The 14528-nt window shown below is 41.0% G+C and overlaps 2 protein-coding genes across 2 annotated transcripts in view; one reads left to right on the top strand and one right to left on the bottom strand.

Annotated features, from left to right (window-relative positions):
• Nucleotides 1-2608, bottom strand: part of LOC149807482 (uncharacterized) — a 49182-nt gene extending 46574 nt beyond the window's left edge. The window contains exon 1 of the mRNA XM_089956858.1: nt 2331-2608. Within this exon, the coding sequence (XP_089812984.1) occupies nt 2331-2335 (5 nt within the window). The 5' untranslated portion in view covers nt 2336-2608. The remainder of the gene's footprint in view (nt 1-2330) is intronic.
• Nucleotides 2609-2796: 188 nt separating this feature from the next.
• The window catches only part of LOC149807481 (uncharacterized), a 68275-nt gene continuing 56543 nt past the window's right edge, over nt 2797-14528 (top strand). Inside the window, exon 1 of the mRNA XM_089967071.1 lies at nt 2797-3100. The gene's annotated coding sequence lies outside the window, so the exon portion shown is untranslated. The remainder of the gene's footprint in view (nt 3101-14528) is intronic.

The following is a 14528-nucleotide window of genomic DNA, read 5'->3' as shown; positions in this document are numbered from 1 at the left end:
CAGCTAAAATATTTCTTAACTTTGTGTGTACAAAACAATTTACACACAACGCTAGAATGCTAGAAAATTATAACCAAAGATTTTGTGATTTTGAGAAGGAGTCGATTGTACATTTATTATTTGAATGCAGAACAGTAGATGATTCATTGCTTAAGTCAGAAATAGTGCTGAAAGATAAATTTAATATTAATAAGAAATTTGACAAAACTATGCTATTCCACACATCTTAATGTTATTAAATGACTTTGATTTCATCCATGGATTAATTACCGTTTGAATAATAATTTACACAAACAGTGACACACAGGGTTGCCTCCAAGTAACAACTTTATACAACTTGATTTGGCTCTTTTTATGTATTTGTATGTGTCAGTTTTTAAGTCTCCTGTCTATGTGGATGTTTCTATATCTCATAATTCTAAACTTTTTAAAGTAAGCAGTAACAGTAGTTTTGTAGTTTTATTATTAGTATCAGTATTTTCCCATAATTTTTAATCTGGAAAGAGTTGTTGAAAAAGATTTCACATCATTGTCATGAATGTAACGGATCTCTAGTCTTACGTAAGGAATATTTTTAATAGACTGACGTGCACATTTGACTGCTTTTTGATAACTTTCAGCTGCTGAAGGAATACTGCCAACATTTTCATCTGTTGAAGGGAAATTGTCCAGCCTACATTTAACCGGAAATATTATAAAGCTTAATTTGAAGAGCGATATTCACTATTCGTTAGCATCGATTTTATAGAATTTATACCTGGTGAAATATCGTCAGAAATGTGTCAGGTTGAAGACCAGTATAGTCTATATATGGATTTCATGTGTGGAACGATGTTTAAGAAAATCGGTGGCTTCTTGTGTGTTTTCTATTATTATTTTGTTTTGCTTTCTTTGGGGTGGCGAATCATGTTTGTCTTTTCTCATTTCGATGTTTGTTTTCATTTCACAGCTGCACGATGGCGTGAAAATTACAAACAATTTCAGTGCCCTTCTTTCGCATTATTTCAGAATGTACTCTCTCTCTCTCTCTCTCTCTCTCTCTCTCTCTCTCTCTCTCTCTCTCTCTCAGCTAGATTTTTCCTCGTATCGTTTCATGTCTTTTCGCATTATCTTGTATTTCTTTCTTTGTTCATATACAGGCTGGAACGATAAATATGAGAATTTTTCAAGTGTACTTTTTCGTGTTACTTTCTAAGTTATTCGATTTCAAAAGTCTCTCTCTCTCTGTCTCTGTCTCTGTCTCTCTCTCTCTGAGAGTCGAGCCATGTTTTGGACAACACAAACTATACCCCTGTTTTACTCGGTTCCGTGCACATTAATAAAGGATAACTGAAATAATCTGTTCAAGACAAATCGACCCAATATTTATTTGTTTTAAGACAACACTGATCCCAAGACAGAAGAACCTAGATACGAGATAATTTGTGCCCTGTATTCATCTGCATCGTAACCTTATTTGACACAATTCGGACGACGCTAAAACGAAATCATGCGCTAGTAAAGACAACACTGGTTGACTTTCAGCCAAGGCAAAGACTTTTTGTGCGCTTGTTGTCGTTGTTTGAAGATGTCTGCTAAGAAAAAAGGTTTAAGGCACATTTTTGACGATGACAAACAATTGGTCCAACTGTCTTTTACAACTAGTCTGAGGGCAACTTTATCAAAATGCATGGACCCGATTTGAATCGGGGAGTTCGGTCAGAGTTGTCCCAACCCTGAGCCGACATGCCTTGGACCTTATTGTTTTTGATACGACTTGTTTCATTCTATATATGGAAGAGTCAATAGAGATAAAGGAGGGTGGGGGCGCAAAGGGAGAGTTCAACGATGCAAAGTTAAATTCACTGGCACATTGTATTCATTCACTTTGTGTAAAAGTGGCAGGCAAAGATAACTGCAATGAAACGAAGGACCAAAACCCGACCGTAATTTATCGTATTTTCTAGAATGCCAGCCATTAACTTTCTTCTTAAATAGTTGCAAAGACTATGAAAACCGTCCAGAAGAACAACGCGTATGTGTGCAGTGGTGTAATAATAATCTGGAAAGAAAATAATGCAAAATGGGGAAAGCATATTTTAACTTTTAAAGGTACGCTACCAACCCTCTGATTCGGTCTTTCCGGTACGGTCGTACCTACAATAAATATCTTACTAGCACGGCGTACCTGACCGTACCGGCTTACATGCACCAATGATAATGTCGATCATGGTTTACTTTATGAAAGGTGTCTCGAGATAATTTTTCAAAACAAAAATATTGGTTAAACAATAACTACTAACGACTGAAATGGAATACGACGAAAGGAAACGTAGTAAAAGTTTACTTACCCCATACTTGCATGCTCTAGGTTCAGTCCGTCATGGAAATATTTAGTTCAGGTCCACATTTGTTCCATCTTGAAGTGAAGGCCTGTAATCACCATAGCGAGGTTAGCAATATTGTCTTTTGACCTTGTACGTCTTTCACCAGAGTTTTCCGTATCTATCCCACGGTTGCTAAGCTTGTGTTCGTCCAGCCTGTTACCATTTTGAAGAGTTAAAGTGACTTACACAACTTCATTAACAATATCCATTAATAAATGAATGTATATAAAAACAGAAGCTAAGTTAAGTTCCAAATTCAGAATTAATGTTTATACCAATACATGAATTCATAAACAACAAGTGTCGAGGCTATATTCTATCTGTCTTACTTCAACAAGGAAGGTCTATTGAAACCTTTTGTCAGCCAATGTAGTGTTGACTTATCTGATTATCAACTATGCGCCAATAGGAGGGTTTGGACGAGTATTGATCAGTACAATGATCGCCTGTAAAACTATCCGCGTGTATGCCAAAACTTTATGTGACATTTTGCATTAAACCATAACCGACAATATATACAGTGACCTTGTCAAGTTAGCTGTTTGTGAATAACCTGACTGGCAAAAATGTATGTTGAATTTTAGTGAACTCTTCAGTTTAGAAAACTGTAATGTTGCTGTTTACCTAGCCTTGGTATCCAAGCACAATTACCTTGAAGTACATGTTTGGCACCGTACACGCAGACGACAATTTTACCAAGAGGAAGGATTCATATGACATGATTGGTGCGTAAGGTAAGTGTAACAGGCCCCTGTACGAACTAAAATTACACTGAATTATTCGATGACAGGAAAAAAATATTTTGTAAACAGTAGTTGACAAACGTTTTGTTAGTACACCTAATGTGGGCTCTCAGACAGACACTGATTAATCTACATGTTTACAGGAGATTGTTTTAAGGGATGTAGATAAACCCCTACTATAGCATCTAGTTGTAGGTGACATAGTCTATACCTTTATAAAAATAACTTTGACTGTAATTATTGTTTCTTTTTAAGGACCAATGCATCTACTCCCCGGGGGGAGGGGGTAATATGTGATTTTATTTAGAGCAGTACTGCCAGTTTGGATTTAATATTCAAGCAAGGCGGTACATGTATTTTCCAACTGTGTATATGACTGAGTCGTTATCTCACATATATAAGTCATTAATTGCCGTCTCAGTTTTATAACAGCTTACTTGTGATTAAATTGTAACCTTGAGGGCAAAATAATTGAAGGCTCCCTTGGCATAAAAATCAACACTACGGTAAGACGGGCTCGTGGAGTACTGTTATCTGCAAGTGTACCGTCACTGCATAGATAGTTATAACATGGACTAATACATCAAAGAGACTGGAAACCTTGTACGTTTCCCTAACTTATCATCCAACCCCTTGAATAGCTTATATGCAGATGAGTATGAGTTTTATGAATGGAGCGCGTGAAACAAACGACCACTGATTTTTACTGGTATCACTATTAATAACACGAATTATCATTAGACGTTTGGGAGACAAAAGACTCATATTTACAACCATTGTGCAGATGTGAAATTTTGTATCACGAAAGCTTTCACCAAAATGAAGAACTCCGAAAGTTTCTTTCTGACGACAGGTTGATATTGGTTGAACGGTTTCTGGTGGGACATAGTGACAGGCCTCGATGGGATCTAAGTATGGATATGAACGCAATATTTTTAAAAGTTATTTACAGCGGGATCGGACGAATTGTTAAAACTTTTTAATACACATGTGATGCATAGAATGTTACTCACTTCTTTTTCGAAGTCAAGGAAGGCTACGGCATAGTTGTTCACGCTTGTTCAGCGGTGACCAGGAAATCTCGAGGAAAAGTAGTTGGAGAATATGGCAATACGGAATAAGAAAATGACTCTTTCTTGAGTAAAACATTTGTTTATAGGTATAAAATATTTAGAATTATCGCACTTTTGCAGACATGTTTACCCCAACGATTTTAGCCGTAATCTGTACGATTTTAGCCGTAATCTGTACGCATTTCGGTTGCAAATACGCAATAAGCAGGGAACAAACCATTTTCACATTCCTGTCAAAAATGTTTTTAAAATCCTGATTTTGTTCTTGAAAAGAAGTCGGTATCACAATATTACCGGAACCTTGTTTTCCGCCCTCACGTGCACAGTACAGACAGGGTGAGCATTGTGCCAGTCAGAGTCGCGTACAGAAGAGAAGCCACAAAAACGAAAGCTTTTCGAACTTTCAGACTGGGTCATCTTGCTGGACAGGCGTTTTTTCTCTTGCCGTCTGGATGATCATAAGACAAGATTTCTGAACAGTTTACATCTTATCAGAGCTACAATAAGAATAAGTTAAAACCAAAAGTGGATGAAACCTGGTCAGCTATTTTCCATTATGTAGATCCAAAAGGAAAAATCAGTTCAAAGTCATCAGTAATGCATGTCATTATGACATTTCCCACTCGCCATTCACTCTGTGGGCTCTTTTTCCCCCATGTGTACAGAATAAAATAGAACAAATATCATCTCCTAGGAAAAAATCCTACACAGGAGTCTCTGCTTTCGTTGAAGTCATTTTTGTCAAGAAATTCCAGATGATCATTAATACTAAGTCAAGCGGAATTTACGATATATCACTGAAAGATTAACATTCACTGAGGCAATTTTATTAAGGAACAAATATTGTGTAAATAACTGAATCAGGAGAGTTTACATTTTTGTTCATATTTACATTGTCATTTATGGCCCTCATTTACACCAGACTAGTCACTTTGCAGTCAGGTCCTTGAATATTGTGCACCAGACTAGTCACTTTGCAGTCAGATCCTTGAATATTGTGCACCATTCTAGTCACTTTGCAGTCAGGTCTTTCGATATTTTGTACCAGACTAGTCACTTTGCATTCATTTCCTTTGATATTACTAGTCACCTTGCAGTCAGGTTCTTGTCTATTTTGCACCAGACTAGTCATTTGGAGTCAGGTTATTGTTTATTTTGCACTAGACTAGTCACTTTGCAGCCAGGTCCATCGCTATTTTGCGATCAGTCTTTTTATGATTAGTTTTCCTGTGTTTATTTGAAATTTAAATGTTTTGTCTGTCATCAGGACAGTACTGAGATATTTACTGGTCATCTGACTATATATCTGGTCATACGTTATCCTTTTTGTCAGACACCAATAATGAATCTTACAGGTTTATATGGCATCGACTAATGTAGTCATATAAAATATTTACTGTCCATCAGTATAGTATTGTGTCAGTTTTTTAGTCCTTTTTCTGTCATTTGTTCAGTGAGATATTTTGATTTAGTTTTGACAAGTCCCTTTTTCGGTGCGTTACTGTATTACAGCTTATAGACTTGACATAAAATCTTGTTAGTTGGCAGAACAATACTATGTTAAATGCTTTGTCTAGGCATAGGTGATCTAATAGTCACCAACAATATATACTTTTGAGTTTCGAAAATTACAGATTTGTACTCAAATAAGAAAAGGGCTTGCGTTCATCGTTATACCGTATAAGATAAGTGGTAACAAGAAAAGAAACAGTCAGGAAATTTGGCTATGTTTGCTTATATTTTATTCAATTGTTGCAATAAAATTTTTTACCGCCCCGATGGCCTAGTGGTTAGAACGTCCGCCTCGGATGCGGGAGGTCGTGGGTTCGATCCCCGACTGAGTCATACCAAAGACTTACAAAAATGGTACTAACAGCTGCCTCGCTTGGCGCTCATCATTAAGAGGTTAGTATTAGGCCTGGTCGGCCTGTTGTTAGGATAATCTGACTGGCTGGGACATCCTGCTACATGTCTGTGGCATGGTGCCCAGTGCTAGACATCACTATATACTGCCACACTGCAGACATCGTAGCAGCATGACTGAATTTTTTTTTAAAGCTACGTTAAAAATACAAATTAGACACACGCAATAAAATTGTTTGAAATGGAATGATTTTCTTGGTAAATTGCAAGCTAGGGAAATGTCACACATCAGAATGGAAAACAACAGTTCTTTGCCTGAAGATTTAAACGTGTTTTTAAATGGTGATGGTGGTGGAAAGCTGGAGACATATTAGTCACTGTGTCCTTATTAGCATACGCATGCGTACATGTGTAACAATAGATTTAGGGTTGGACTGACACAAGGCTCATGCTAACAGCAATTACCAAACAAAAATGTATGTTCTGTTCATTAGGAATCAATTTAAATAAACCAAGCTTCTTATGTTTGTTGCGTATATTTGTTTATATAAATAAATAAAAATTCCGAATAGAATATTTGATTAACACATGACAGGGTTAGTTTACGATGCAGTATGGCGTTCGGTTACAGACTCAGTTACCAAACAACGGGTAAAATTTAATATTATTTCTTTCTTTTACGAAAACAAAATCACCGGAAATAAAAATGTCTTAAATAAGGAGACCATTGAAGTGACATTTCTACATCCGTAACAATGTTAACTAGTTAAATGTGCATCAAAACGGAAGTCAAATAGACTCTTCCGTCTGTGTAGGGCAACGTAAAGTGTCATGGTCAAGCGGTGTCAGAATAAATTCGGTATACTCATTATTTGTTAATGACATCCGTCAGTGTTAAACATAGGTAATCTGTCGATCTGATAATGGTCTTCATTGTTCCTAACAGTATCTTTACATTGATGTCTAACTTTAATGTCATCGAATATTTTTTTTTTTATATTGTACTCCTTCTAATTGCTGATAATTCAGTGGATAATGTAATTCAGATATTAGTCAGGCATTTTATATATTCAAGGAATAGTACTTTCGTACCCCGAAACCACACACTATTACTCCTACTGGTATCCCAATTAACAGATAACCTATATTTCAGGTAGGAATAAATTTATGCGGCAAAAACTTGACCTGCACGGATTGTAGTATAGGTGAGCGAGAAAGAAAAGAAAACTGTCGGATTTAAACTAATTTATGGACGAAGCTCAGTTTTATATCGAGGAAGATGTTTTTCAATCCAGTTGTCAGCAGCGTGCTGTCCCAAACAAGTTTTCTTTGGCAGAAAGTCTAAATTATTCCGTTGAATGGCCGACAGTGATAAACCAGTGCAATATTGTTTGGCAAAGCTTATGTTGGTTGGTTGCTTTAAAATATCCGAGAACGCACCAGACAACTCCAAAATACACGCAGTTTTTGTCTGGTTGCATCAATAACGGCATTATCGTAGATTTTATACAGAACGTTAGGTAGCCGATTTTCCATTCATCAGCTGGGAATAGAATAGCTAAAAGTTTTGTTTTCTTCTTCTTCAAATGTATTTTTTTTTTTTACAAAAATGACGGCACTACTAAATCTTCTGTAACCACTTTTCCATTTATCACATGGCTCTCATAAGCTAGCGAATGAGACGAAAAGAACTTCTGGAATTTCAGACTTTTCAGTGACGAGCTAGTCTTCTTTATGGTATATATTTGGTAAACCACACTGTTTCATTAGGCCACCACCGACAGAGAAGATAGAAGCACCATTTTATCTGCAAGAACTGCAAGAACGCATCAGTGTAATTTACTTTCTGAGGAACATATTTGAAAACAAAAGCTGACATTTATTTTTTATTTATTTAGTTTGTGAACTATTTCTCTGCGATACAAAGATATAACGTTTATTCTTGATTTTCACACACATTTGAGTATAAATAGGTGCTATCTGTTTTTCAGCATTAAAGTATACGTTTCCATTTCTTGGCTTTTAAATCATATAGCACACTTCGCATCTGTATAGAAATACGATATTTTTTCACTGACGGTTTTAGCCGTCACAAATAAACTTAAATATAAAAGAATTAATAATAATTAACGACTTTGAGTTATAATAGCTGTGGAAGATGTAAGGTCTCTTTCATTAGAAATAGGTATGCATTTTGTTTGATGGCACGTCAGCACAATAGTGGTTATATGGTACTTGATATAAAGGAAAGTTATAACATAAAAAATAGCAACAAATAAAACATCATGACGATAAACCCTTCCAAATAAACGTAACGATATAATACAATAAGATAAGATATATAAAGTAAAGATAGTAACCTTAGTAAATGATATATAAAATAAAAGTAAAACAATTAACCTATGTAAATGATATAGAAAATAACAAGTGAATAAATTAACCTATGTAAATGATATATAAAATGAAAGTAAAGAAATAAACCTATGTAAATGATATATAAAATAAAGATAACGGTTAAAATATGAAGCTACACTCACCTAAAAAGTCGAGGATTTTCTCTGTTGTTAAATCATCATAAATAGGGGATATTTGATTGCACTGAGTGAATAAAGGATATATTTCATTGAGTTAAAATTTTTTTAACAACGGGATGATGTATACGTGAATCATCTGTGTAAAGGTGTAGTGGTTGTCTAGGGGTGGGGTTCTTCTTATAGACTTTAACGAATTCTGAGAAGTACCCCTGGTCCTTATTCAGAAAGTTAATTCTGGACACTATATTATTTATTGACTAAATATATTTATGGCTACGAGCCCCCAGTCAGCAATGCCGACAGTTAAATTAAAAGAAATACAAAGATGAAATTTAAACAATAACAATTTAATAAATGAAATTTAAAAGAATTTAAAGTAATCAATGTCTCTCTTTCACCCAATGATCCCTTTGATCATCATTTGAGTTCACAGTGTGAGGAGATTTTTCCCTTCTTGAGTGCTACTCATCTAAATCTCTTCGTTCCCTTGTCTTTCTCTCCTTTCGTGATCTCCACTTCCGCTTCCTCTTCTATAATCCTTGTTCCTTGCCGTTATCTTGACTTCCGGTTCCTCTTCTAGTATCCGGAACCCTTGACGGTATCCCTTGAGGTCACCCGAAATTCACTCGGTATCTCTCACCGTCACCCGAAATTCTCTGAACTTCTCTCGTCCCCCGAAATTCTCTGAAATTCTTTCGTCCCCCGAAAGCTTCCTGATCGAAGCTATTTCATGAATTTCCTAAATTCCGCCAATTTTTACGAATGGCTAACGGAGTGTGTGTCACTGCGACTCTTAAACACCAACTGACGAATTTCAGGCTTGTACAAGTCTTATGCCAGTTTCTCGAATCAAGTCCCACCTACAACGCATCCCGATTGGATGGCGACGGACTCTGGTCATTTGATCGAACTGTCAATCATAAAAATGTCAGTCTGTGTGTCCCCATGTACTGTCCAGCCTACCATTGTCGGCTTCCGGCTCTTTGAAGTTGTCTACGTCACGTGTTCCCATGTACAAAGATTCCCGCCAGATTTCCACTCAAGAGCTCAAACAAAGACTGGGTTACGTAAGAGGATTAGCCAACTTAGGTACTTGGAAAACAAAGCTTACCTGGCTCCACTTACAGACTTATAAATACATGTATAATACAAGGGGTTGGGGTAAAACATCAGATCCCCCCACGCTTGAGAATAAAATCAGGATTTTATTCACTCAAACTAAAAAAGCAAAAGTGTTACACGATATAAAGAACAAAATCAGCAAAATGAACTAAATGCTAAACTGAGTATGAACACGAAAATATAACAAATGATCTATATCATTTCGGCGCTTCTACTCATGAAATCTGCGCCTACGTTTTCAGATCCTTTCACGTATCTGATCTGCATCTGGTACTGCTGTAAAAACAGCGACCATCGCATCAATCGACCATTGGACAACTTTGCCTGCGCCAGATAGGCGAGTGGTTGGTGGTCGGTCTCCAATATGAACTTACGTCCATATAGGTATCGCTCGAACCGTGATATGCCGAACACAATTCCGAGATATTCCCTCTCCGATACTGAGTAATTCTTCTCGGCAGCAGACAACTTCCGGCTGCCGTATGCGACAGGAAAAAGCGTCTTGTCATGCTCCTGGAGCAGTACTGCTCCCAGTCCCGTGTCGCATGCATCGGTGCGCAGAACGAATTCTTTATCCAAGTCCGGTAGACGAACAACTGCGTCGGATGTAAGTCTATCCTTTAGCGTTTGGAATGCGTGCTCACACGCATCTGTCCAAATGAACTTACTCGGGGTCCGTTTCTTGGTTAGGTCAGACAACGGGCCCGCAATCGCGCTGAAATTAGCGACATACCTCCGGTAATATCCGGCCAGTCCCAGGAATGACCTCACTTCCGTTTTCGTGGTGGGGCGTGCGGCGTTTCTCAACTGCTCCACCTTCGACTTCTCTGGAGACAGCGTGCCTTGGCTCAGGGTATGTCCTAAATAGTCTAATGTCCTGAAACCAAGGTGACATTTGGAAGGGCGGGCTGTCAAGCCCTCCTGACGTAGCCGCTCCAAAACGTCAGCTAACAGAGCGAGGTGTTCACCCCATGTCTCTGTAGCTAACAAGAGGTCGTCCATGAAGTTGTGGACACCCCTATCGCGCAAGGGCTCCAACAACTTCCGCATCATTCTGGTAAAGACGCTGGGCGCGTTTTGTACCCCGAACGGCATCACCAACCATTGGTATGTCCCGTCGGGAGTAGCAAAAGCAAGCTTCGGTCGGTCTTCTTTCCTTACCGGAATTTGCCAATACCCCTTGGACAAATCCAGTTTGGAGAAATATTTCGCTTTCGAGACCGAAGCGAAGATATGTTCGGGGTCAGGTAGCATTTCAACTTGAAATTCTGTCACCTGATTCAGCTTCCGGTAGTCGACGCAGAACCGATGGGTGCCGTCCTTCTTCTGCACTAAGACTACTGGTGAGCTGTACGGAGAGTCGGCAGGTTCGATTACTCCCAGAGCAATCATCTGCTCGATTTCTTCCCTTACAACTTGTCGTTTCGCGTGGGGCAAGGGGTAGGGTTTACGCTGAACTGGTCGGTCGTCCACCATCTTTAACCCGAACTCGACAAGCGTCGTCCTCCCGGGTTTTTCTGTTAGCACGTCGGAATATCCGGCCAGCAAGGTCTCTATCTCGTTCCGCTGCCCTTCAGTTAACATGGGGTCACACTCCACGTCCGACGGAGTCTCGGCCCTCGTTAATGGACAGCTCGGGACAGTGTTAGCACCTTCCGTATCGCCTTCGATATCCTCGGTGACTATCGCTGCGACAACAAAATCGCTGGCGGTCTCCCTTTCCCGGTACCTCTTGAGCAAATTGGCATGGTACAATTTCTCTTTCGTCGGTAGCTGTATCCGGTAGGTTTGACCTCCGACCTTCTTGGTGACGACGTATGGACCCCTCCAGGAAACTTGCAACTTGTTGTGTTCCTGGGGCAACAACAACAACACTTTGTCCCCTACCTCAAACTGACGTGGTTTTGCGCGCTTATTGTAATTTTTCGCCTGTTGCGCCTTAGCTCGTTTGAGATTTTCTTGCGCGAGAGAACAAACCTCTTCCAGTTTGTTGCGCAAGTCCGCGACGTACTGGTAGGTAGTGCGTACTTCCTCTACAGCGTGATCGTCTGTCCACAGCTGTCTCAGTACGGCGATTGGGCCGCGTACGGTTCTCCCGTACAAGAGTTCAAAGGGAGAGAACCCCAAACTCGCTTGCGGTACTTCCCGGTATGCAAAAAGCATGGCCGGAATATACCGGTCCCAATCCTTGGGGCGGCCTTCGCACAATTTCTTGAGCGTGTTTTTCAAGGTCCCATTAAACCGTTCGACCAATCCGTTACATTGGGGGTGATACGGTGTAGTCGTGAGGTGTTTAATCGACATGAGACGATTCACCTCCGCCATCACACGACTCATAAATTGTGTTCCTTGATCGGTCAAGGCACTCCGACTCTTGACCAGATCGCAAGCAGAGCTGCCGCGACGGTTTCCGTGTCAATGTTACGCAACGCAACGGCCTCCGGATAGCGTGTAGCATAATCGACAACCGTTAAAATATATCGATTTCCGTGCGCAGACGCGGGTTTTATCGGTCCGATTAAATCCATGGCAACACGTCTAAATGGTTCATCGATAAGGGGCGTACTCCCCAAAGGGATGGGTCGCTGATCCGTTTTCGGTGCCATTCTCTGGCATTTGTCACAGGAGAGACAGAACCGTTTTACGTCTCCCTGGACCCCTGGCCAGTAAAACTCTTTCACAAGACGGTCACGCGTCTTAGCAATTCCCATGTGTCCACCCATGAGACTCTCGTGTGCAAGTTTCAGTACTTCGCAACGCTTTTCCTTTGGCACGACGACTTGCTTGAAGTGTTCGTTGTGTTTCCTGGCGTGGCGATACAAGATTCCCTTCTTGCAGACAAACTTCACCGCGCCGTTCGGAGTTTCCCTTTCTGTTCCCGCTTCTGCGTGTTTGTGCAACTGCGCCAGAGTTGCGTCCTCCTGTTGCAGCTTCCTTAATTCCGCTGGAATAACATTACAAACCGGTGTCGATGTAACTTGGATTGGCTTTTGTTTCGGCTGTCGACTCATGGCCCTGGTTTCAAGAGCACTCACTGGCATAGGTGTGCAGGTTTCGGGGTTCGGCTTGGGTAACACATAACGGCAACCCAATATGACGTCATGTGATAGCCCCTCCAAGCAAGCAGCTTCAATTTTCCCCTTCACGTATGGTGAATCGAGGTCAATGACAGCTACTGGTAATGAGTCACGCGCGCAGTTCGCGTACTGAACTTCTATTACCTCCCCTGTATAGTCCTCCGGCTTGACATATTTCTTGTCGACAAGCGCGGGGACGCTGCACCCAGTGTCATACAAGATGGTGGCGCCTTCACCATTGACAGTTGCGGCCGCAAGGTTGGCTGGGTTGCGACTCGCTTCCGGCACACATTCCTTCTTAGCTACGACATTCACCTGGGTCTGCCTGCCCTTGGGACAGTCCCTGGCAAAATGCCCCAGGCGCTAGCAATTAAAACATGTCGGCGGCCATCGCCGACTTGCAAGTCCTGGTTTCGTGGGTGAGGCCTGTCCAGGTCGATAGGCGGCAGCCCTACCTGTAGATGCCCCTCCGACCTTCCCGTCGCCCTGACGGTTACGGACAGCCGGCTCAACCTCCCCCATACGACGCGACTCAGAGGGTCGGGGTCGGTCAGCAACCCCGGAACCTCCACTCTTCGAGTGCGCCTGCTCGTATCGCTCCGCCATGTTAGCGATCTCTTCGAGCGTCCGGTGTTCTTTTTCTGCTAAGAAAACTGTCAACTCGCGACGGTAAGTACCCAGGACATGTTCCTTGAGTATTACCTCGCGTAGCCCTTCGTACGTGCGTTCGACTTCGGCCATTTTCATCCACTTCTCAAATAAACCTCGAACACGTTTGTGGAATTGAGAGTGGGTCTCTGTTACCTTTTTCACCGAGTCCCGGAAAAGTTTCCGGTAAGTCTCGGCGGTCAGCCGGTAATGGCAGAGAAGCGCCTTCTTGAGGGCAGTGTAGTCATCAGCCTCTTCTGCAGTTAAGCCGTGGTAGACTTCCCGAGCTGCACCTTGCAAAAAGGCTGAGACATTAATGGCCCAGTGCTGTTCAGGGACCTGATGAGCGCGTGCGAGTTTCTCAAACTGGACGAGAAAATCGTCAATAGCCTCCTCCCTATCATTGAAGCGTGACAAGTTGATCTGGACTATCCGGTGGTCGATGAAAGGTCGGCCGGTTGTTCCAGAGCTTGTACTGGCGTCGTCCCGTCCGTTGGTCCTAGCTTCAACTCTGACCTTTTCCATCTCCAGAGTGTGAGCGAGTCTGGCTAGCTCCAGCTCTTTCTGGGCGTCTCGGTCCGCTGCTTCTCGGTCCGCGGCTATCTTGGCTTGATCCGCTGCGATCTTGGCTAACTCTTGGTCCGCTGCTATCTTGGCTAGTTCTCTCTGGGCTTCTCTTTCCGCTGCTTTTTCGGCCTTCCATTCCTTGATCCTTTCTTCTATAAAGGTTGCCAGGCGATCTCCCTCGTATCCAAGATCTTCCGACCCCATGGCGCGGTATTCCTTTATCATTTGTCGTTCGGTAGCCATTATACTAATGTAAAGTGATACCTTGTCTCAAAATTCAAACAATATACAGATATTTGTAATACCAGTTTAAATACTTACCTGTCGACAACAACTAGTTTCGTTCAGGTAAGATATTTGTTCGATATCTGCTTCACACGTACTGCTATGAATGGAAGATCTACAAAGCCTGCACATATGACAATAAAAATACAAGATGAGAAAATCACAAAATTTCAAATACAAAGAATGGAAAATATCTCACACTGTTCACTAATACTTCTACCAATAACTTTAAGTCCCAAAATAATATATA

Source organism: Sinohyriopsis cumingii, chromosome 1, assembly GCF_028554795.1.
Source record: "Sinohyriopsis cumingii isolate HCF-2022 chromosome 1, ASM2855479v2, whole genome shotgun sequence".
In the NCBI taxonomy this organism is placed as follows: Eukaryota; Metazoa; Mollusca; class Bivalvia; order Unionida; family Unionidae; genus Sinohyriopsis; species Sinohyriopsis cumingii.
This window is presented reverse-complemented; position numbering and strand designations above follow the sequence as displayed.